Source organism: Rhinolophus ferrumequinum, chromosome 28, assembly GCF_004115265.2.
Source record: "Rhinolophus ferrumequinum isolate MPI-CBG mRhiFer1 chromosome 28, mRhiFer1_v1.p, whole genome shotgun sequence".
In the NCBI taxonomy this organism is placed as follows: Eukaryota; Metazoa; Chordata; class Mammalia; order Chiroptera; family Rhinolophidae; genus Rhinolophus; species Rhinolophus ferrumequinum.
In genome coordinates, this window is record NC_046311.1 from 3058155 (window position 1) to 3079898 (window position 21744).

At 51.6% G+C, this 21744-nt stretch overlaps 2 protein-coding genes and 1 long non-coding RNA gene across 11 annotated transcripts in view; all 3 read left to right on the forward strand.

The window, feature by feature from the left end:
* CPEB1 (cytoplasmic polyadenylation element binding protein 1) overlaps nt 1-14397 on the forward strand; it is a 52487-nt gene extending 38090 nt beyond the window's left edge. For 8 of the 9 annotated variants that reach the window (XM_033100285.1, XM_033100291.1, XM_033100282.1 and 5 more), the window contains 9 exons: nt 1829-2052; nt 3936-4188; nt 6305-6418; nt 6737-6841; nt 7728-7864; nt 9323-9521; nt 10724-10818; nt 11339-11419; nt 12954-14397. In XM_033100285.1, coding sequence (XP_032956176.1) covers nt 1829-2052; nt 3936-4188; nt 6305-6418; nt 6737-6841; nt 7728-7864; nt 9323-9521; nt 10724-10818; nt 11339-11419; nt 12954-13064 — 1319 coding nt within the window. In that variant the 3' untranslated portion in view covers nt 13065-14397. The remainder of the gene's footprint in view (nt 1-1828; nt 2053-3935; nt 4189-6304; nt 6419-6736; nt 6842-7727; nt 7865-9322; nt 9522-10723; nt 10819-11338; nt 11420-12953) is intronic. The other variant, XM_033100284.1, reaches the window with a different exon arrangement.
* Nucleotides 14398-16096: 1699 nt separating this feature from the next.
* RPS17 (ribosomal protein S17) lies at nt 16097-19160 on the forward strand. Its single transcript, XM_033099929.1, has 5 exons — nt 16097-16239; nt 16521-16672; nt 17163-17268; nt 17799-17864; nt 19035-19160. Exons 1-5 carry the CDS (start codon nt 16237-16239, stop codon nt 19113-19115), a joined length of 408 nt encoding a protein of 135 aa, XP_032955820.1. The 5' UTR covers nt 16097-16236; the 3' UTR covers nt 19116-19160.
* A 1782-nt stretch (nt 19161-20942) lies between these two features.
* The window catches only part of LOC117018840 (uncharacterized), a 28284-nt gene continuing 27482 nt past the window's right edge, over nt 20943-21744 (forward strand). The window contains exon 1 of the long non-coding RNA XR_004422338.1: nt 20943-21106. This is a non-coding gene — a long non-coding RNA (uncharacterized LOC117018840). The remainder of the gene's footprint in view (nt 21107-21744) is intronic.

The window sequence follows — 21744 nt, forward strand, 5'->3', positions numbered from 1 at the left end:
TGTTGCCGGCATCTCTGTTGTCCCATTTCCTCCTTCACACCCTCGTTAGGAAACAAGTCAGTGCCCTGTGTGGGTCCAGTGTCTGTCCAGGTTCCTGGCACTGCTGGAGGGAATCGCCCAGGTCTGCTTGAACTTCCCAGGCCCCTGTCAGCTGGGCGCCGGGCCCAGTGGCACGCGTCGTCGTTTCCCCGGTCAGCCTCCGTCCGCCCCCACAGCAGCTCTGCGGTGTCCCCCGTGTACCGTATTCAGGATGAATCTGAAGCCTTAACATCCATGATGTGGTCTTCATCCTTCACCCTCCCCCCCGCGCCTGGTTTCGTACAGTGTGAAGAAAGGAGGCCAACTGGGGCCCTGGTACCACCTGTAAGGCACATACCTGTGGGCTGTTGGTTTCCTGGAGCTTCGCTACCAGGTTCTGCAGCACCGGGAGGAGCCACAGGAACTCTCTGCACCTCCCGCCTTCTCAAGGCCTGGGTCCCAGGGGCTTTCATTTCGTGTTCCATTGAGGCAGGGGCTCGTGAGAGTATCTGAGGAGTCTAACGAGGGTTGTTTCTGATGGGTGGCAGAGCCCACACCTGGAGGGACACTGAGTTTCAGCGCACAGTTGAATGCCCAGGCCTGGGAAACTGCTCTAAAGGTCTAATGAGAGAATGCGTCCTTGAAAGCAAATTAATAAGTTCCCTGCCAGAGACGGTACAGCTCCTCTACCCACAACACACATCGCAGATGGGCTGTAATGAGAAAGCCCGAGCGCGGCACGTGTGGGCCAGGGTCACGGGGACTGAGACACCTGTCGTGCTGATGGGAACGGAAAACGGAAACAGGTGTGACCGTTTCTTTTACAATTCAGGGTGTTTTTACCACAATAAAATTAACACATCCACAGTAGCCCCTGCATTACAGAGAAGTTAAGGACACGCCTATCTTGTCTTTATCTGAAAGGTTATTTGGCTAAAGGAAAGCAGACTGGTCTGCTCTGTACCTGTTTTGTCAGGAGCGTGTGTATGTCTGGTGTTCCGGAAGCCTGCATTCACCTTCCTGCTGGGAGAGGTTTATTCCTGCCTCTTGGGACCCATCACAGTGGACCAGCCAGGCGCTCAGATTGTCTTGGAGGCTGAGAGGGGCCATCTCTGGTGGCCTGGGTTTCACTCCGTTACTAGTGAGGTGGAGCCGGTCACAGCCACCATTTCCTGAGCACGTCTACACGTAAACACCTTGTTTTGGTTTCACTTCGCAGCCATTTGAGGTGGACGTTTTCCCCTTCACATGAGAAGAAGTACCAAGTTAAGGCTTCTTCCCTCGTGTGTGTGCCATCACAGCTCCAGCAGGAACCTCTCAGAAGAGATGACATGCTCATGTACCAGACTTCTGGCGTGTGGCATGCAATTCTGTATTTCACGATATAATGTTAAAAAGATGGGGCTTCGTGTAATAAACACATTGAAGTTTCCTAATGGTGCTGACGGTGTCCCCAATGTCACGTGCATTCAGACATTAATAGCAGCTGTGACGGGGGTCCTCACGCACACTTTCCCAAATGCTGGCACTGACCCTGAAGCCTGGGGGCAGAGGGCAGGGCTTTCGCTGCTGCTGTTACAGCAGGACCTCTGGTCTCCAGAAAGCTGTCCTCTAACTGCCGGCAGTGGGCCTTGGTGGCCAGTGTCGGCACCGAATGTGTAACTGCTCTTTATACTGTCGCTGTGGTTCTGTCAGGCTCTCAATGGTCGTGCCGTGTGGTGTCTATTGGGTGGCTGTGGGAGAAGAGGGAAGTGCAGTTGGCTGGGAAGAAGAGCAAGAGGTCGTGAGACTTCCTTTTCCTTCTTCCTAGTACTCAGCATGCTCCACAACCCTTTGGGCAGTGTCCTGGGGAAGCCCCCTTTGAGCTTCCTGCCTCTGGACCCCCTTGGATCTGACTTGGACAAGTTCCCAGCACCCTCAGTGAGAGGATCCCGCCTGGACACGCGGCCCATCCTGGACTCCCGTTCGAGCAGCCCTTCTGACTCAGACACCAGTGGCTTCAGCTCAGGATCAGATCATCTGTCAGATTTGATTGTATGTAGCTTGTTGAGGGGTGGGGTGGGGGGGCCAGTGAGCTTGAGGGGATGCGTGTCCACCAGAGTGCAGGCTGAGGTGTGGAGGCTGTCGTGGGCACGCATAGAACTTTTCATCCTCAACAGAAGGAGGGATGCCTTGTGCACCCATGGAGCAGTGCATGTCGGGACCTGCACTGAGGACTTACTTTACAGGCTATTCCAAGAGCTGCTGGGAAACAGTTAATTTCAAAAGGAAACATGGAGTTCTAGCAGTGATCTATTTCCTGACCTATGTGGGGTTTTCTTTAGCCTGTCAACAGTATCATTTATGTACTTTTATGTATGATACCTCAACATTTTTAAGTGATGATTTTAAAAATCACGTGTTCGTACAGGCATACCTTGTTTTATTGCACTTCACAGGTGTTTCATTGTTGACAAACTGAAGGCTGGATGCTCCACCAGCAAAAAGATTCTGACTCGTTTTCTTGCGAGATCACTTTATTGCGGTGGCCTGAAACAGGACCCACAGTATCGCTGAGATGTGCCTATAATTAGCAGGGCTCGGGTTTTAATCCAGATCTGACCGGCTCCAGCCTCAGCTCTGAAGTTCTTTGCACTGATCCATGGTAGCTCTCAGTCTGGACCACGGTTAATCTATGAAATACAGCCTCAGTTCATTTTGCGTCCGTGCTCCTTTCCTCCAGTCATGTGTGACATGTGAGGCCCCGTGCTAAATGGAGTTGGCCAGGGGATGAGGATAGATGAGGAAGAGGAGATAGTAGAAGGAAATAGATGGGCATGGCAATGAGAAATCATCCCAAAATCAAAAGCAGTTTCAGGTGCCTTCTGATGCTGGCTTCTCTACTACTGAATCCTCTGAGCTGATTATTCAGTGAACAGAGTGGCTTGTTTTCCTACCTCTTCTCTTCGTATCCAGGACAGGCAGCTTCTGTTGTGGTTACACTTTCCCATTCATAACAGCCTGTTGGCACCCACCTGGTCTCCTGTCAGCCTCACCTAGAGCATGAGAGCTGGCGTTGGTGCTCGTACCTTGCACTGCTTCTGTCCGTTCAGGCTGCTTCCAGAGGGGTAACCACGCACAGGGCCCACGGAGTCTCTGGGCCACTGTTTACTCGCCTGTAGCATGGAGCTGGATGACGTGCTTCTGGTTCTGTTTACGTCACTTTAGATGGGCCTCAGTCGTGGACATTTACCTCATAACGAACTAATATTGTGGGATTTTGTTTTAAAGAATTTTCTCAGATACCTCACCCCAAGGGTTAATTGATGAGAGGATATTGGAAAGACAACTCACAGAAGGGGAGCTACAGGCAGTATTTGAACTTTTGGGAAATACTCTGTTGAGTGGCTTAGTTTTCTTTTTTTTTCATAATGTAGTAGCATTTCACCCAGTTAAGTCAGTAGAACTTAAAGCCTTGATACAAGTTTGTAGTGAAACTTGCATTCTCATGTATTTACAACAGAGCTCTCATGGAAAGCATTTTGACACTCTAGACCTAGGTATATGACTAAAGAAAACACAAAATAGGAAGAAGCTACACCGTAAAGTATTTCTTTATAACCCTGGAAACTTGGAAAGTTATCTATTTAACAATGGAGGAATAGGTCAGGGCGATGTAGTTCGTTCCCTTTCTAGAATATCCTAAGTTAATTAAAAAGTATGAAGACTGACAATATGAAAACAATGTTTAATTAGGGAAAAAGGAACTTGTTGAAATTATAGGAGAAGGACAACTAATCTTAATACATACGAAGAAAGTGTAAAAGAAAACATATCACCTGCTAAATGTTATTTTTCATGTTTTCTATAATGTGGTTATTACTTTTATAACAAAACTGTCCTTTAAGAACCTGTTATCTTCCTTTTTCCTCCCCTAGTCAAGCCTTCGCATTTCGCCCCCTCTGCCCTTCCTGTCTCTGACAGGGGGTGGTCCCAGAGATTCTTTAAAAATGGGGGTTGGTTCCCGAATGGACCAAGAGCAAGCCGCTCTCGCTGCAGTCACTCCCTCCCCAACCAGTGCATCAAAAAGATGGCCAGGAGCTTCTGTTTGGCCATCCTGGGACCTCCTGGAAGCTCCCAAAGACCCGTTCAGCATAGAGAGAGAGGCCAAGCTGCACCGGCAGGCTGCAGGTGAGTGAGTGAGTCAGTGCGCATGCCTGGGGCCCGAGGCCTCGGCCTCATCCTGGGAGCAGAGCAGGCGGCCTTAGGTCACAGACTGCCGACTATCTAGACGAGGACTTGGTTGCATGGTGAAGCCTCTGGGTCTGTCCGTGGAGGAAGTGCTGTGGGGACCAACTCAGGAATTGTGTGAGGCCGAGCAGAGAGGAAGGAGGTGATAACCTGGGTACAGGGCTGTCCTGTGAGGGGTTGGCTCCATCTCACCTGTGCTGCTCCCTGGAGGCTGGCCATGCATGGCTGTCCCTTCTGCTTCCTTCCCGGGTGGGCGTCTTCAAGAGAAACCCTGAAAAGGATGCCCAGAACTTTGTTTGCCTCCCTCTGTCTAATTCAGAGACAACCCCTGCTGGAGCTTTCTGTCTCGAGGCTTTCTGACTGGCAAGTTGGGTGCGCTGGGGTGGGGGGTGGTCCATTTGTCAGCCTCTGAGGTAAGGGATATCCTCAAGTGCCCTGGCCTCCTGGGACCCTTCGGTTCTGTCATTTAGCTGCTCGTCAGTACATGCTGAATCTGTTTTCCCTCTTACACCACTACTTGGAAGTCAGTGAATGACAGGTCGTTGTTTACCAAGCTTCAGGGACGTGCCCCCTGACGGCTGTTCTGAGGGTCAGTGTTGGTGACTCGTGAACGTTCAGTGTCTCCGTTCCATTGGTTTCCAGAGGCTTCAGTGTGTCTGTCTTTCTACTCACAGCACTGTCCTGGATCTCACACTCCCTAGCAGTGCTGCTGCCCCGTTCGCTTCATGGTTTTGGCAGCCCCTCTTTGTGCTTTCTCTAGTGCCATTGTTTTCTATTGACATTACCATGCTTTTGGACAAGGCCATTATATCGACTTCTGTTTTTGTTCGCAAAATATTGCTGATGGTGCCCAATTTCCTGCTGGAGCAACACATTGGGCCTGTGCCCTTTAGAGAATGGCTTTCCATGCCACTGCCCTGAACAAAAACGATGGTTCGTTCGTGGGCTCTCTGCCCCAGTGCTGAAGGAAGAGAGTAAAGTGGGCAAGGACGAGCCGTCCCCACTAAGGTCAGCCTCTGATCTGAAACGGCACAGACTGAATGGGGACAGGATTACGGACTGGTAGAAAGCCAAGTTGCTCACCGAAAACAGAGAGGCCTCTAGAAATTGTCAGGGCAGGCCAAACAGAAGAGGGTATCTGCTCTCTACAGTAGGGGTGTCCAAACTGCGGCCCGCTGCGGTCTGCAATCCATTGTTAATTGGCTCGCAGCAAATTCCAAAAATATATTTAGTTTACTTAAATAAACCAGGTGAGGCAATACGTATGTCACCTCGAGAGAGTGGCCCGGCCGTTTGTGTATTTTACCGCATATGGCCCTTGGTGAAAAACGTTGAAAAAAGTTTGGACACCCCTGCTGTACAGCAACGGGTTTTTTAACAAGGCGTTTGAGTCCGAGGCAGAGAAACCTCAGTGGGTTTGGACAAACTTGTGTTTGGTACAAACAGGAAGCTGAGGGGAAGGCCCCGTGTCTGTTCGGGTACCATATGGAAGATCTGGCAGTGGTCGGGCGTAGTTCCTACTTGGGAACAGTTGAGACACTTGTGTCTTGTTGGGTTGCTAGTGGTGGTTTTTATTGGCCGGGTCCTCACTTCTGTGATTGGTGCTTTCAGAATGAAAACAGGGAAATAAGAGTCGAATATTTCTCATTTGAACATTTGGAGAGAAGGCCCATTTTTTACCAGTATGTCTTGAGGATGTTGTATACAAATTGCTCTGTTTATATTCAAGTAATTATAATTTCAATTAATCAGTATTATAAGCAATAACTAGATAAAACTGCTTGGTTAAAATATTGCTCTGTGTTTGAAAATGACTTCTGTTGTGGTCATTTTTACCCTGCACATCTCTCAGTTTTAGTGAATTCGGGTTCTTGTACTGGGCTGACCGGACTGGGGCGTTGTCAGTTTTCTTGCCTTTCAGAAGAGTCCTGGGTGTTCTCCCAGGCAGCCAGGCTAGGACTGTGGCCTGTCCAGTTCTTTCTGGACAACTTCACCCCCAAGAAGGGCAATGACTTGGTTGATTCTCTGACCCCCTTTCTCTCTGTCTCTGCCAAAGCTGTGAATGAAGCTACGTGCACCTGGAGTGGCCAGCTTCCTCCCCGGAACTACAAGAACCCCATCTATTCCTGTAAAGTATTTCTAGGAGGTGTTCCTTGGGACATCACGGAAGGTGAGCAATCTCCGAGACCTGCTTCGGGCGTTGTACCTGGGCCATCTTTTAGGGGCATGAAACTTGGGCTTGAGGCGGGGACGGAGCCTCTGCCTGAGCTCCTCCTATAACAGGGTGTTACAGGAGCAGCTTAGGGAGGGGTGCACTTCCTAGACTCCTATGGTGCTCTCTGTCACCTTACACTTGTCACTGAGAGCGAGGTCAATTCTGAGTCGTCGTCCAGGGGCATGAGCCTGGGAGAATCCTGGTGTTCCTGTGCTTGCTCCTTCCTGTGGAGGAAGGGGCCTTGGCTTCACCATTCTTTCCATCTCTCGGCAGCTGGATTGGTTAACACCTTCCGTGTCTTTGGCTCTTTGAGTGTGGAGTGGCCTGGTAAGGATGGCAAGCACCCTCGGTGTCCTCCCAAAGGTAATACGCCGAAAGGTAATAAACACATGGTAGGAGCTTTTTTGTCCCCCGGCACATACTTGCACTGAACGGTGCTGGCATGTCGCCACTGCATGCTGGTAACGTGGTGTGGGCACCTCGGAGCACACAGCTTTCAGCCATCAGCACTTCTCTCCAAGGAGCACATCCCTCTATTTCTTCTGAGCTAACGTTCCATCCGTCCAGACTTTCCTGTGGTTGGAGCTGCCTCTGAAACCCCTGCGTGAAACTTCCTTGTGCACTTCCCTCAAAACCTGGACCCAGCAGCTCCTTTCCTCTCAAAAGGAGGTGTTTGAAAAGCTTTCCTTTGCCTGCCTTTCCTGCCCAGTTATGTTGTTGCCTGACCTAATTCTGAGATCCCTTTGGAGTTGGCAGGAATGAGGACCAAGCGCCTGATTCCTCACTGGTCTGAAATGAGATCCCTTCCCTATAGGAAGGGGCAGGTGCTATTTTCACTCTGCCCCACCTTCACTGAAAATGTTCCGATGAACTGGACCCGTGGTCTAACTAGGCTTTTAGAGCAGTGCCTCCGTCCCGGCAGATGGGCCACGGAATTGCTGTCCCTCCTGCCAGGACAGCCTGGCTCTATGACCCAAGCCTGCTCTGTGTCCTGGGACACATAGCTGTGTGGCCATGACTGTCTCCGTCCTGCCGTCCAGTCCCTTCCCCGACTGAGGTGGGAGATGGTACGCATCTCCCTCCCTTCGCCTGGGCATCAGGTATAGCGAGTGCTTCCCTTCAGCAAGACTTCTCCAGAGTCGGACAAGGTTGTGTCTCGCACAGGAGGCCCTCTCTCTCTTGCAAGAAACTCCCAGCTGTGACAGCAAGGCTGAGGAGGGGCCTCCTGCGGGACTAATGCACTTTCTCCTTTCGCTGGGAGCAGGGTATGTGTATCTGGTCTTTGAACTGGAGAAGTCTGTCCGGGCCCTGCTCCAGGCTTGCTCTCATGACCCGCTGAGCCCAGACGGCCTGAGTGAATACTATTTCAAGATGTCCAGCCGAAGGATGCGTTGCAAGGAGGTGAGTTAGCATGACGCCCTTTCTGGGCTCGGGTAGCTGGCGTGTGGGGCCATGGGTTTCCTCAGGACGGGTGGGTGGACCTGCAGGCTGCAGGTGCGTGTGCCCAGTAAGACAAGAAGGCTGCCCTGCTCCCCCACAGCAGACACAGCAGATGCTCCCAACCATGTGTGAAAAACACACGCAACCTTGGGCACTAGTATGGTATCGGTGAGCCCCTGCCCGTGAAGGTCAGTCGCCCAGCTCGAATTTTGCTCTTACTCTAGTCGGCCCCTCTGGCCCGAACATCGCCTCTTAGAAAGGAAGCTGGAAAGAGCGACGTCCAATGTGTGTGGGTCCATTCCTCTCGAGGCCACGCCCATCCTCTCTGGTCTCACATCCTGCTTGAGCACCACCTTCCTTTGGGACGCCCTGTAATCCTCAACTCTTCTGTTCAGTGGAAGAAAAGCTCGGAAAGCCTTGGTGGCCCTTGGAATGTGCGCCAAGATGGTGATACTGCTCCGTGGGAGTAGAAAAAGCAAAATGGGCTTTTCCTTCGCTTTGTAAAATTGGCCCCCGTAGTAACGTCTGCCAGGCGTGCTCCTGTCAGCGTCCCCTGGGCCTGGAAGTCATCAGTCCTGATTCCTCTTGGGTGTCTCCCCACTGCCCAGGTGGTCTGAGCTCTCACACTCTTCTGCTGAGGAGTCTGGTCGTGGCCTGCTCTGTGCCTAGTGCCCTGGCCTTCTCCAGGTCTTCAGCTCCGGTCCCCTGATCCACCGTTCCTGCTCCTTGCTGCTTTCTACCTCACATCTCTTCCTGCGTCAAGACTTTGTTTTTTAGATCTTCACAGAGTAATCTTCCAAAAACACTGGTCATCAGTCAGCACACTGGATTGTGCAGTGTCCTGCCTGCTGTGCCAAATTTTGTTCCAGGCTTGGGATTCAGAGGCAAAGGACATCGTCAGCCGCTGTCCTAATGTCCCTCTGCTCTGTAAGCTGTCAGTGACCTCCTGCCTCTCCTGTTATTCCCACTGCCCCGGCACATCGCACCGGTGACCATGTCATACAGATACCTGAAGCGTTTCCAGCCTCTGTCCTCCCAGCTTGCAGTGTATCTGAATCCTTCCCGTCCCAAGGACTCCACACCATGTCCGTGTCCTTTGTTGGAACCCCACAGTTGGTGGTTACGACACATAGCTAGGTTCCTGGGGTGACAGCTGGGTACTGTACACGCCCTGCAGCTGACTGACTGCTGTTGGACCACTTATTTTCACCATTTGCACACATGGACTCAGTAAAATTCAAGTGTAGTTGGGCTGGGTTGCGCCTGGCCTGTGAGCCTGGACTGGGTGGTAGCACCTTCTGCCCGCTGTCCGGGCTCAGTGGCCCGGCGGCCGCGTCTCCGGGAGCTTGTGTGTCTCCATGCAGGAGCCTCCCTGTGTGGCTCCCGGCCCGGGCCGACACACCTTTCGGTGGTTTTCAGGTGCAGGTGATCCCCTGGGTCCTGGCCGACAGCAACTTTATCCGGAGCCCATCTCAGAGGCTGGACCCCGGCAGGACGGTGTTTGTGGGCGCTCTGCACGGGATGCTCAACGCCGAGGCCCTGGCAGCCATTCTGAACGACCTATTTGGTGGAGTGGTGTACGCCGGCATTGACACCGATAAGCACAAGTATCCCATTGGTGCGTGTCCCACTTCTGTGGGAAAGCTCAGTGGCCCCGGGGAGGCAGACCAAGACTGGGATAGTTCCCCGTGGGAGTGGGGGGGGGGCTGACCCAGGTCTGCAGATGGGCACAAACCAGCAGCATAGCACCCGTTTCTAGATAAGCCCTCAGGACTGACCACGCTGCACCTCCCTGTCTCCCTCGTCCCATGAAGGGGAAACCCCAAGTGACAGGAGGCCATGGGAGGTGAAAATGAGGCAGGAACTTGGTGGGAAGCTCAGCGTTCACAGCCAGCCCCGCCTAGGCCAGACAGCAGGCGATGCTACATTTAACGGCCAGGACGTCCTGAACTTGCCTGGTTCCCTTTGTTGAGAGTTCTTAACAAGCGGCCTTGTCTGGGGTTGGGAGCACGTCCGGCTGGAGGAGGACTCAGGGCGAGTCACCAGCAGAGTGTGGTCCTGGCCTCTGCTGTCCTAGCAGACGGAGTCCGTGGGTCAGCCCGTCTGAGAGCGGAGGGCAGTGGGCAGTGCCCTGGGCAGGCAGAACAGTCTCAGTGGTGGCTTTGGAGTGGAGCGGAGCCTGGCCGACCACTTCCCTGGTGCCTGGTCTGCACACCCACACTCAGGTCAGGAAGGAGCACCGTGTGCCCATCACGCTGCACCACAGACCGAGAACAGGGACGTCAGGGGCAGCACTGGGCAGGGCCAGGCTGTGCCGCCTCCCTGCCAGGCTCGGACGGAGGGGTGTGCCTGCCGGGCCCACCTTCAGAGAGAGGTTCCGTCTGCATCTTCGTTTCCACTCGGAGCCCTCAAACCTCACCTGTGCATCCGCCTACACCACTGCTCTTCCCTCCCCATTTCGGTCAGCACATCCTTCCCCCATTCCTGTTTGGTCGGAGCCATCATGGTCTGTAACCACGCTGTGTAATACGGTCGCCACCTGCTGAATGTGGCTACTGCGTGCTTGAAATGCAGCTAGTGCCACACATTGAAATTATGTTTTGGATATATTGGGTGAAATAAAATATATTAAAATAATTCCACCGCTTTTTTTTTTTTTCACCTAAATGCAAGTACTAGAAAAGTTAAAGTTACGTAAGTAACTCCATTCTATTTCTTCTGGACATCGCTGGTCTAGAAGCAGGGTTTCCTGAGTGTTAACAAGTGGCATTTGGGAGAATTTGGCTAGAAGGTAAATTGGTTCTGTTGTTTTTATAACAGGGTCTGGTCGTGTGACTTTCAATAACCACCGGAGTTACCTGAAAGCAGTCAGTGCTGCTTTTGTGGAGATCAAAACCACCAAGTTTACCAAGAAGGTGAGTGGGTTTGGGGCCCTGAGAGGGGCCTGGGCCAGTTACTCCCCAGGGCAGGCCTGCGACTGGAGCTGGGGCTTCCCAGGGAGGGAGCCAAGCTGCTGGGGACTTGGTGGGGTTCGCATCTAGGGGCCTGGTCTTGGACTCAGGAGAGGGTACTGAGCCTTCTCAGCATGTGGGGTGCCTTCCCTCACTGGTTTTGACCAGCACGACTTCCATTCTGATCTGCGTCCTCCTAACGCCTGCCTGTCGCTGGGAGGTAGAGTACTGGGGTACAGTGTCCTGACAAGGCCAGACAGGAGTGTGTGTGGTGGCCCAAAGTGCAGAGGCTGCCAGCCTGACCCTGCAGGGTGTGCGTCTATCCTCCAGGATCTCTGTACTCTTTGCCCGTCATTCTCTCCAGGCACCTTGAACACAGAAAACACCCTGCCTTCTCATGTAGAGCCCAGCAGGGGCCGTCCCTCCAGCCCGGTGGCCTCCTGGTACTAAGGGCCACTTCCTTCTCCCCATGTGCTTTACGCAGGTTCAGATTGACCCCTACCTAGAAGACTCTCTGTGTCATATCTGCAGTTCTCAGCCTGGTCCTTTCTTCTGTCGAGATCAGGTGAGTCCCTTGGGCAGTTGAGTTGTCTAGGAAGTCCCCGCCCTCAGTTACAAATGGTCACCCCACACATCACATAGATTGTTGGTGTTCTTGGATACCTTGTGGTCATCTGAGCACAGGGGGTGCTGATAGTGAAACTAGGGGCACACTTTGACAGCTTGACCCAGAACCCTTGGGACAGCTCACTGAGTTGTCTAGAGACTTGGGCTCTCTTCGTGCATGGGCTGGAGGCTGGCAGTGGGCACAGGAATGATGGATGGGTGCTTTTTGAGGATGCTAGGGACCTGCGTGGGTGTGGTCAGAGCGCCTGTGAGCCAGGCACTGTGCTCAGAAGTCGGCGGCCTTCTAGGCGACCTTCCCCTACTCACAGACTCCTTCCCTACTTCTGAACCTTCGGACTGTTTTTTGTTTGTTTTAAATTTTTTATTGGGGAATAGTGGGGAACAGTGTGTTTCTCCAGGGCCTATCAGCTCCAAGTCGTTGTCCTTCAGTCTGGTTGTGGAGGGCGCAGCTCAGCTCCAAGTCCAATCGCCATTTTCAATCTTTAGTTGCAGAGGGCACAGCCCACCATCCCATGAGGGAATTGAACCGGCCACCTTGTTGTTGAGAGCTTGTGCTCTAACCAACTGAGCCATCCGGCTGCCCGCCTTGGGACTGTTTTTGATGTTTGTACCCCCAGTTGTCAGAAACAGGCAGGACGCAGTGTTTCTGGGTGGTAGGTGTGTTGGGGCAGAAACGCTTGTCACACTTGAATATGCAGACACATCACCTGAGGACCTTGTTTAAATGCAGATCCGGATTGAGTGCATTTAGAGCTGGCCTGAGACTTTCTGACACGTCTCCGAGTGGTGCCAGTGGTGCTGGTCTGCTCGAGTGAGGAGGGGCAGCGTGGGGCCTCACAGCCTTCTGTGCTTAGTGCTGTCGCTTAGGTTTGGAGTCTCTGGGTACAGTCGTTAAACAGACTCCAAAACGAGGGTGTGGAGTCTGTTTGGGTCCAGCCTGAGAACGAGTGTCTCTCTGATCAGCCTCTTCAGCAGGCTTTACTATGTCAGATCTTTTGCAGCTGACCCCCCGTTTTCAAGTCATTGCTCAGAGGCCAGTGGTTTGCTGCAGGTTACACAGCTCAGAGCCAGACGTGGGACGGAGACCGAGGTGCACACCCCGTCACCTGTCCTCACCTGGCGGGAAGAGGAAGGCATGTTGTCTACGGGAGGATCTGGAGTCACTGTCTTAAGTGCCCTGGCATAGTAGCACCCACATTAGTGATGCGTGAGCCCAGTGGGGGCTAGAGGAGCAGTGGGGGGGACGAGCGAGCTGGCCCGGCCTCTACACAGCGGGAGCCCCGCATGCACCCGCAGGAGCACAGACAGTGGATTTGCTGGTCGTTCAGGCCTCTGTGGTCGGGGTGACAGGGTTCCCCGAGACCCTCCGTGCTAGCCCCACAGAGGCCATCAGGAATCCCACTCCGACGCAAGCAGGGCTGGCCGGTGCTAACACAGGCGAGGCCTATCTCCCTTTTTCTCCCCCACGCCAGGTATGCTTCAAGTACTTCTGCCGGAGCTGCTGGCACTGGCGGCACAGCACCGAGGGCCTGCATCACCACAGCCCACTGATGCGGAACCAGAAGAACCGGGATTCCAGCTAGAGGAGCCGGCCTGGCCTCGGGGCCAGTGGCGCCTCAGGCTGCAGGTCAGGCAGCAGCCTGCACCAGCCGCCAGGCCACTGGCCACCAGGGAGCTGGCTGCCCGAGGACAAGGGAAAATCGTAGTCACCTTTGCACTTGCTGAATCTGTCTTTGTTTCTGCACTAATTAATGCACAATGAGTTTTGTCGGGTTTTGTTTTCAGGGGGCGGGCCAGGGCAAGGACCCTCAGGCTCACCCTCCAAGCGACTCTGTAGTTTTCCCAGATTTAGTTCCTCATTTTGCCGACGAAAAAAGCAAAAAAGAACTACGTGTCCAGAAGGTATTGACACGATGCCTACATCTAGGTTTATTTATTGAAAGCGCTTTTTTTACATTCCTTGCAATACCGACGGTGGTGATGCGCAGGTCTCATTGGTTTCATTCTTGCAGTTGCCATACAGTGCCTTTCCATTTATTTAACCCCCACCTGAACGGCATAAACTGAGTGTTCAGCTGGTGTTTTTTACTGTAAACTACAAGGAGACTTTGCTCTTCATTTAAACCAAAATCATATTTCATATTTTACGCTCGAGGGTTTTTACCGGTTCCTTTTTACACTCCTTAAAACAGTTTTTAAGTCGTTTGGAACAAGAGATTTTTTTTTTTTTGTTTCCTGGCAGCTTTTAACATTATAGCAAATTTGTGTCTGGGGGACTGCTGGTCACTGTTTCTCACAGTTGCTTTTTGCAACCAAGAAAAAAAAAAAATTTTGGATTTGAAACTGGACCGGGTAAACGGTGTTGGAGCGCGGCTGCTGTATATAGTTTTAAATGGTTTATTGCACTGTCTTAAGTTGCACTTATTTGGGGGGGAGGGTTGATAGAAGTTTTTAATCACAAAGTCACAGGACTTTTTTCTTTTGTAACTGAGCTAAAAAAGGGCTGCTTTTTGGTGGGGGCAGATGAAGGCTCACAGGAGCCCTTTCTCTTACAGGGGACAAGTACCCTTTCCTGTTTCTTTCATTTGAGAAATGTGTGAAGCAACAGTTGCAGTCGACTGAAATGCTACTGGAATTTAAAAACTTGACTTTTTCTTTCTTTCTTTTAAAACCTACTTGCCCCTTTTTGGGAAGCTGTGTGCCAAAGAACCAGTGTCATTACCCGCCCCCCCCCCCCCCCCCGCTGAGCTGACGTTGCATTGTTGCATATCCCAGCTACTCTGTGGGTTTTGTGAAGCTGTGTGTGAAGTCTCTACCTCATTGTAGTATATGCAGGCAAGACTGCACTCTCCTACAGATGTGTGGAGTAAGCTGTGGTGTAGTTTTTTTGGCACATAATAAACACGTTGCAGCAGAGTTCTGGTCTTGTCTCTGTGTCTGAGGGGCGTGGACGGGGCCAGTGGGTAACAGTAAGTAAGACTCCAGAGTGAAAACTCATATTTCCTTGGATTTTCTGTGCTGGGATTCCAGCCCAGGTGGATGGGGTGGCCACGTGGGAGACCTGCCCCTGTAAGTGCTGCTTGGCCACTTCATGGTCAAGTGCACCTGCCCGTGCCTCTCTGGCAGGTGGGCACCACCAGTGCAAGTGTAAAAAGTCCTCACTTAGGCTTCTTGGGGCTCCTCTCCTCATAGCCCCAGACCCAGCTTGGAGGAACTGGAGGCACAGCTGCCCAGGCATTGGCACGAGCCGCTTGTCAGCTTCTGTGAGCCTTGGGCCTGCTTCAGATTGGGAGGTGTCCCTTACACTCAGCTGTGTGATCCACTTCCTTTCTGAGAGGGTCATTCACCGTACTTTCCACTGTTCTGCAGAGAGCCCTATCCCGGACTCATCCTCTCAGAGTCCCAGGATTTGTGAGAGGATCTGCTAATTTTGTCAAGTAGCTTGTGCCCGGGCCCAGCGCTGGACTGGTCCTTTGGACAATTGCATTTTAGTCTGAGGTGCAGGGAACCCTGCACACTGAAGCGTCCCTTCTGTGAAAGGTGTAAGAGCTCACTATTGTGGGGGTTGTGAGTCCCTCAGCCAAAGAGAGGCCTCACCTTTCCTTTGTGGCCTGGCTGGCAGCAGCTCGTTTTGAAGTTTGCTGGTAAAATTAAGTTCCTGCAACTCTCAGAGGAGAGTCAGCCCGCCCTCTTGGTCTCCGCTTATTCTCCTCTGTAGAGAGGGACTGACCAAGGTGACAAGTAGGTGATTGAAGGATGAGGCACAGCCCTGTGCCCCATAAGTCATCCAGCCTGGCCAGCCCCACCTTCCCTGAGTCAGGTGGGAGCCCAGGACTCACTTCAGCAGAGTTGGAGGGAGGGGGAAGGTACTCCCTAGGCTAATGAGTTCACCAGAGGTGGCGTGCACCGGTGGCTTCAGAACCTGATTTTAGGAGAGTGCGGCAGCGGCCTGAGGACTTGGTGGTTGGAGAGGGTGCCTCAGTTGTTGGGAGCATTACAGGTGAACTGGGCCTTGTGCTTACATACTTAAGAGCTTGATTTGTGCTGGGCAGTGTTCCAGGTACTGGGGAGGAGCTAAACCAAATGGCCCTTGCAGTCATGGAGCTCACGCCTAGTTGAGAAAACTAAGACAAGGCACTGTGACAAGTACTAAGAAATATAAGAAATATCAGAGCAGCTTTAAAAGGATAGCGATGCTATTTTATATAAATCGGAGGGAAAAACCCTCTGATAAGGTAACGTTTGAGCAACGGCTAGGAAGAAATGAGATAAGCTTCTCCCAGTTGTACCCGGGTCTCCATCAGGCTAGCCGGATAAGTCTCTGACCCGAGGACTGGGTGGGGGTCCTGGGCAGGGCACCATCCCCTACTTCCTCACCTTTCCACGCTCCTGATGAATCACCTTCCCAAGGATTTTAATCCTCCCTTTCCCTGGCGTGTGTGGAAGAGATGCACCCCTCCGGGTCTGGAGCACATCAAACAGGCAATCCAATCACAGAACCAAGGGGCTGGAGAAGCGGGCGCACGACGGCGGGGCGGGGCTTGGAAACAGACCCGCCCACCGGGGGGCGGACCAGACGCCATGCGCACCGGTGGTGGCTGGCCGCCTGCACTTCCGTCCCGCCCCGCTAGGCGTCGCTGCGGCGCTCTGGTGTTGGCTCAGCGAGTCCTGGGCAAGGCGGAAGCGGCTTTCTGGCCTGCGCTTTATAGTCCTCTCTGTGCTTCCTGTTTCCTCTTTCACCAGGGACCCGCCAAGATGGTAGGTGCTTTGGCTCGAAGCTGCTGTCTCCCACAATCGACCGCCATCCGCTGCTTTGCGCGGTCCTCAGCTCTCAAGATAGAGGCGCCGGGCCCTGTGAGGCCGGAGCCTCCGCGGGCCGCTGGCTTCCGCGTTGACCCCCGCGCTCCACCATCGCCCGCCGGGCCCTCTTCATTCCTCTCCCGGGCTCGCCCCAAGCCCGCTGCTGTCTGGGCGTGACGCCGCACTCTTCCCGGGAAGGGTATCCTGCCTTGCGGTGACGCTGTCTTCTCCACCCGCAGGGCCGCGTTCGCACTAAGACCGTGAAGAAGGCGGCCCGGGTCATCATCGAGAAGTACTACACGCGCCTGGGCAATGACTTCCACACCAACAAGCGCGTGTGCGAGGAGATCGCCATTATTCCAAGCAAGAAGCTCCGCAACAAAATAGCTGGGTGAGTAAAGTGAGGGCGGCGCCGGGTCTCCGGGGTCGCGCAGGCTGGTGTGGTTATGTCGTCGCCCTGACTTGGGAGGTGACTGTACTTTAGAGGTTTCGCCAGCGCAAGGTCTCTCTGCTGCCCCGGAGGAGGGCGCTGCGGGGGTGCTTTTGCAGGTTTTCTCGTTGGGATTATTTCAGATATTAAGTACAGTAAATTGGACCTCGGAGGAGAGAAAATGAAGGCTGGGCGGCGTCGTGAAAGTTTGAGGGGAGGATTTGATGGCTTTGAAAGGATCTGCATAGAGGGTGTGACAGACGCCAAAGGGACAGGCGTGCTTAGGTAGTGGATCTGTGTATAGAGTTCAGCGTCAGGGCCACTAGGATGGCGAGTCCTCTCCCTTCTCACTGGAAAATGAACTAGAATACTCGTATGTCCGGATGTTCTGTACACCAGAGGGAGCTGCTGTGTGTTCTCAGTGTTCTCCTTGGGCATTTGTACTTTGTAGCTATGTCACACATCTGATGAAGCGGATTCAGAGAGGCCCGGTAAGAGGTATCTCCATCAAGCTGCAGGAAGAGGAGAGAGAAAGGAGAGATAATTATGTGCCTGAGGTAAACTTTCTGGGTCTTTTCTTTGGGTCTCGGGCTCACCCTGAAAGATAAAGCAGGCTCCTGCAAACCCTTTCGGGTACCTGGCTTCTAGGGACCTCAGCTGAGTTTGAGGAAGCGTTCCTTTATCCATACACCCCTAACCAGCTGTAAACGCCCATCACCTACCTGCCTGTATGTTAGTCTCTGTTCTGCCCTGTTGGGGCCATTTAAGCCCATTCTGGTGTTCACATGAGTGCCCTTAATGATGTCTGTTTGACTTACCATGTCTTCTGATTTGATTATTTGCCCTAGCATGAGTAGAAACCTAGTCTTGAGGTTTTATGAATACTGGTAAGATGACGAGGGCATTGAAGGTAAAAGCAGAACTGATCTTTGGGCCTATAATCCTTAAGCTGACTGCTCAACTTGTGGGATCCTATCCGGTCCCCTTGGCCAGTCCCCCTCTCTTGTTTAAAAATCTTGGGGAAAGGGCAGGGAAGGTGACAGGTAAACTCACTGATTAATATTTGGTCCTTCCTCATTCCTACTAGGTCTCAGCCCTGGATCAGGAGATCATTGAAGTTGATCCAGACACTAAGGAAATGCTGAAACTCTTGGTAAGTGTTTGTTGAATTCCCAAAGTAGGACTTCCCGGGTTGGAACCATCAGTAGCTTTCTATTATCTGTAATGATACCAGCTAACAGTGGTTGGATCCTTAAAACATACCAGGTATTCTCAGCGTATTCCATACGTTCTCTTTTTTCATTCTCTGTTCTATGGCTGGCTCCTCACATTTGCCCACGTGGTTCCAGCCCTGGTTCTCTTCCTTCTGCCTGCTTTCCCTCGGGGACATCCTTCTGTGTCTGTATGCTAACCTCTCAAGTGAGCTATGGTGTCATTTTCAGATGCTTGCTACCAGGCACTACTTACATAGTTCAGCTGTCTTCACTACAGGTTGATATTTATCTCTTCTGTGGCTTATCTTAGTGCTTATATGTAGTTTCAGCCTGGCCTTCAAAGTCCAATGGGCTGTTGGTGATGTAGAGCAACTTCATGTTTCATTTTTTTATCATAAAATGTTTGACATTCAAAAAGATGAAGAACAGAGCGAATTCCATGTGCCCAAAAACTGTTAGAAAAACGTTTCCAATACAGCTAAAGCCTTCTATGGATCATCGTGAAATAACCACTATCCTGATTGCAACTTTTTAGTTTCATGTATAAAATTGGTTTTTAATGATAAAACAGGGAATTAAATTCCAGGTATTTGGTGGGCCCTTGAGTTCTTTGCCCCACTCAGACTGAGATGACTTAAAGGGAGGCCCTGACCTCGACCTCCCACGCGGGCCCCTCACACGAGTGGAATGCTTCGGGGCCTACCTGAGGGTGGTCCTGGAAAGGAAATGGCACTGTGAGTGTCCTAGAAGATGGATTCTCAAAGGGAGAGATTTTGCCCCCACCACCACACCAGGGTGGGGGGACATCTGGTAATGTCTGGACACATTTTTGTTTGTCACAGCTTGGGGATCCTAGCAGACATTAGTGGATAGATCCCAGGGATGCTGCCAAACAATCCTACAGAGCAGGGTCCTTGAGATGTATAGTAGACTCCCTGTGAGTTTATTGCTCTAGTTCGGGGAGGAGGTCCTTTGTTGGATTTCTGCAGGGTCCCATCAACCTGACCCTAAGCTGGTGGAAGCTGACAAGCACAGCCGGGCGGTGGTCCTTGGGCTCTGCCCACAGATGTCACTGATACAGACACAATGAATGCATTTTGTTGTTCCAGGACTTTGGCAGTCTGTCCAACCTGCAGGTCACTCAGCCTACAGTTGGGATGAATTTCAAAACACCTCGTGGAGCCGTTTGAATCTTTCTTCTGTGCTGTCATAGTTTCAATAAACCATGGACAACCTTGCCTGTGTCATCTGTGGGGTTGGGTGCCGGTGGAGCTAAGAGCAGCAGGTCTTTCTCAAGGGAGAAATCCTGAAAGAATGGTCTGCAGTGTGAACACTTGTAAGTGACCTGTGGACAGTGATTTGGGCTAATGAACCTGCCCTTGAAGGGGTAACACTTGTGTACAAAGGTTGGGTTTCTGTGGGTGGGAGATAGGACAGAGGTGTCTGTCCAGTGTTGAGCCCAGTACCTGGAGCATAGGAGACTTACTCAACAAGTATGAGTGGATGTGGGAGGATCAGAGAAACATAATGGCACGTGTTGGTGAAAAAGAAAGCAGAGCTCACGAGCTGGGTCCAACTGTGTCTGGTGGTGGGGTGCTGGGCCAGGCTGGTGCCTGTTCTTCAGTAGTGGGAGAAGGAAATCTTGCGTGGTATGTTCCACACCATTATCTGGGTGTGTTTGTACCACATGCATGTATGTGTCAAGCTGTGCAGGGAAGTGGTGGAACCCAGGCCAGTTTGGCTCTTCACTGATCCGTGCACATCTGCTGTCTGAATGTACAGCAAACATTCTAAAAATATAACAATTTTGATATAATTTCAAACTTGGAGAAAAGCAAGACGAGTACGAAGAACTTACAAATATTCTACCTAAGTCTACGAATTGTTTACTTTTTGCCCCAATGGCTTTATATTCTGTGTGTATACACGTTTTTTTTTCTGTTCCATTGAGGTTAAGTTAGAGACATCCCCTTCTGCCCCGAATATTTTTGTCTCCTAACAAAGACATTCTTCTATTTGACCACAGAGTAATGATCCGAATCAGGAAATTTAATACTGAGATTCAGTACTGTATAGTCCATGACGAAATTGTGCCAATTTTCCCCATGTCTTATATAGTTCTTATATTCTGGTCCAGAATCACTGCATTTCATATCTCTTTAGCCTCTCCTGCCTTTCATGACATTTTTGAAGTATTAGCTGATTTTGTAGAATGCCCTTCAATTTGGGTTTATGTAATTCATTTTCACTTTCTGTAGTAGTATTGAAAGGGTGCTGTGTTGGGGCATTAAGAGGCACAGAATATCGCTGTCCCGTTTTCAGTGTTTCCTCTGAGCACTTGGATTAAGGTGTGTCTAAGTGTCTCCACTGTAGTTACCCTCCCCTTTTGTAATTAAATTGTGAGGCAAAATGAGGCTCACGATCCTCGTGAACGTCCCTCACTGGTTTTAGCATTCATGGATGATACGTTAATTCCATTTTATTCCCTTTCTGTTAGATTTGTAAGGAAGAGCTTTCTCTTTCACAGCCAAGTTTCATTTCCATTTTTTTGGTGTGGCGTCCGGCATTCTCAGTACATCCTTTTGCCTTCTAAATACAGCTCTGTATAAAGTTCCCTTTCCCCTTAGGTTTCTGGTGTCAGTGGTGAGGAAAGGGTCGGGCTTCCTGTAAGGGGCGAGAAATTAGCCAAATTAAGGGAATTAGCAACAAAAGCAACAGGCAGGCCGTTTGCCGTGCGTTTGCCACGCCCCCATCAGGACACGTGTCGTCTCACTTCGCCTGGCGCGCCAAGTGCTTTAGACGTGCGCTCGGGAGGCGGGGCCAGGCGCTACGCAACGTGAAGAGGCTGTTGATTGGTCGTCAGGGAGCCTCCGGCTCTTATTAGTTTCATCTGGGGGATAGGCCCGTGCTCATTAGAACTTCCGATCGAGCGCTGGCGAGTCTGGCGGCAGGCGCCACACCATGATGTGCGCCCGGTGCGGCGCCGGCGGGCGCGGCGGGCGCAGCGCTGAGGGCGCAGCGCTGAGGCCCCGCGGGGCTCCTGCCCCGCGATAGGGGCCATCGGGGCGTCTCCGGCCAGCTCGGGGCTCGGGGTGCCCTGGCCCGAAGACAGACTACCCAGTTTTCCGCCTTCTGCGCTGGAGACTCCGGAGTGCTCCTCAGAGACCGGAACGTGCCTCAGGTAAGAAATGTTTCTAGACTTTCCTCTGTTATTCGTGTTAAAGGGTAATTTTCAGCAAAGTATGAAATGACTCTCGTACTAGACATAAAATGAATCCATGTTCAGCATTTCTTACAAACTAAATGAGGGACCTGAGGAAACCAAAGGAAAGGTCAAGGACGAATTTGGAGTAAAGGAATGTTGAAATGAATTTATAAATGGACGCTTTTATCAAGTCTTTCTGCTTTACTCGAGGCTATCCCTTTTTTCAGTAGATCTTGGGGAAAACGTACAACCATTTTCTCTCCGACTGGCGGCGTGAGCCGTCTTTTTGCGTGGGGGCCGGCCTAGAGCTAAGGAGGGTTTTCACATTTCTAAGTGGTGAAAACCAACAGCAACAAGCAGAGAGTAACGTAGGCTGTGAAAATTACATGAAATTCCCGTCAGTGTCCTTGTACAAAAAGTGTTGTTGGTACACACCACATTCGTGTGTTTACGTACTGCCAAGATGGGTGAATTCATCACAGAGGGAGCCAAAAAAAGTGTATACACATGACTTGCTTTCAGCTTGTGTTATCGGTATATGTTGAGTATTGCAATTTTAATACAGTTTTTTCCTTTCTTAAAATGTGCCTACTTTTTTTTGGCCCCCTCGGTAG

What these genes read in the sequence shown, in the direction of transcription:
- RPS17 (XM_033099929.1), top strand. An exon ending in CTCCGCAACAAAATAGCTGG is followed by an intron (nt 16,673 to 17,162) that starts GTGAGTAAAGTG and finishes TGTACTTTGTAG; the next exon opens with CTATGTCACACATCTGATGA. An exon ending in AGGAAATGCTGAAACTCTTG is followed by an intron (nt 17,865 to 19,034) that starts GTAAGTGTTTGT and finishes TTGTTGTTCCAG; the next exon opens with GACTTTGGCAGTCTGTCCAA.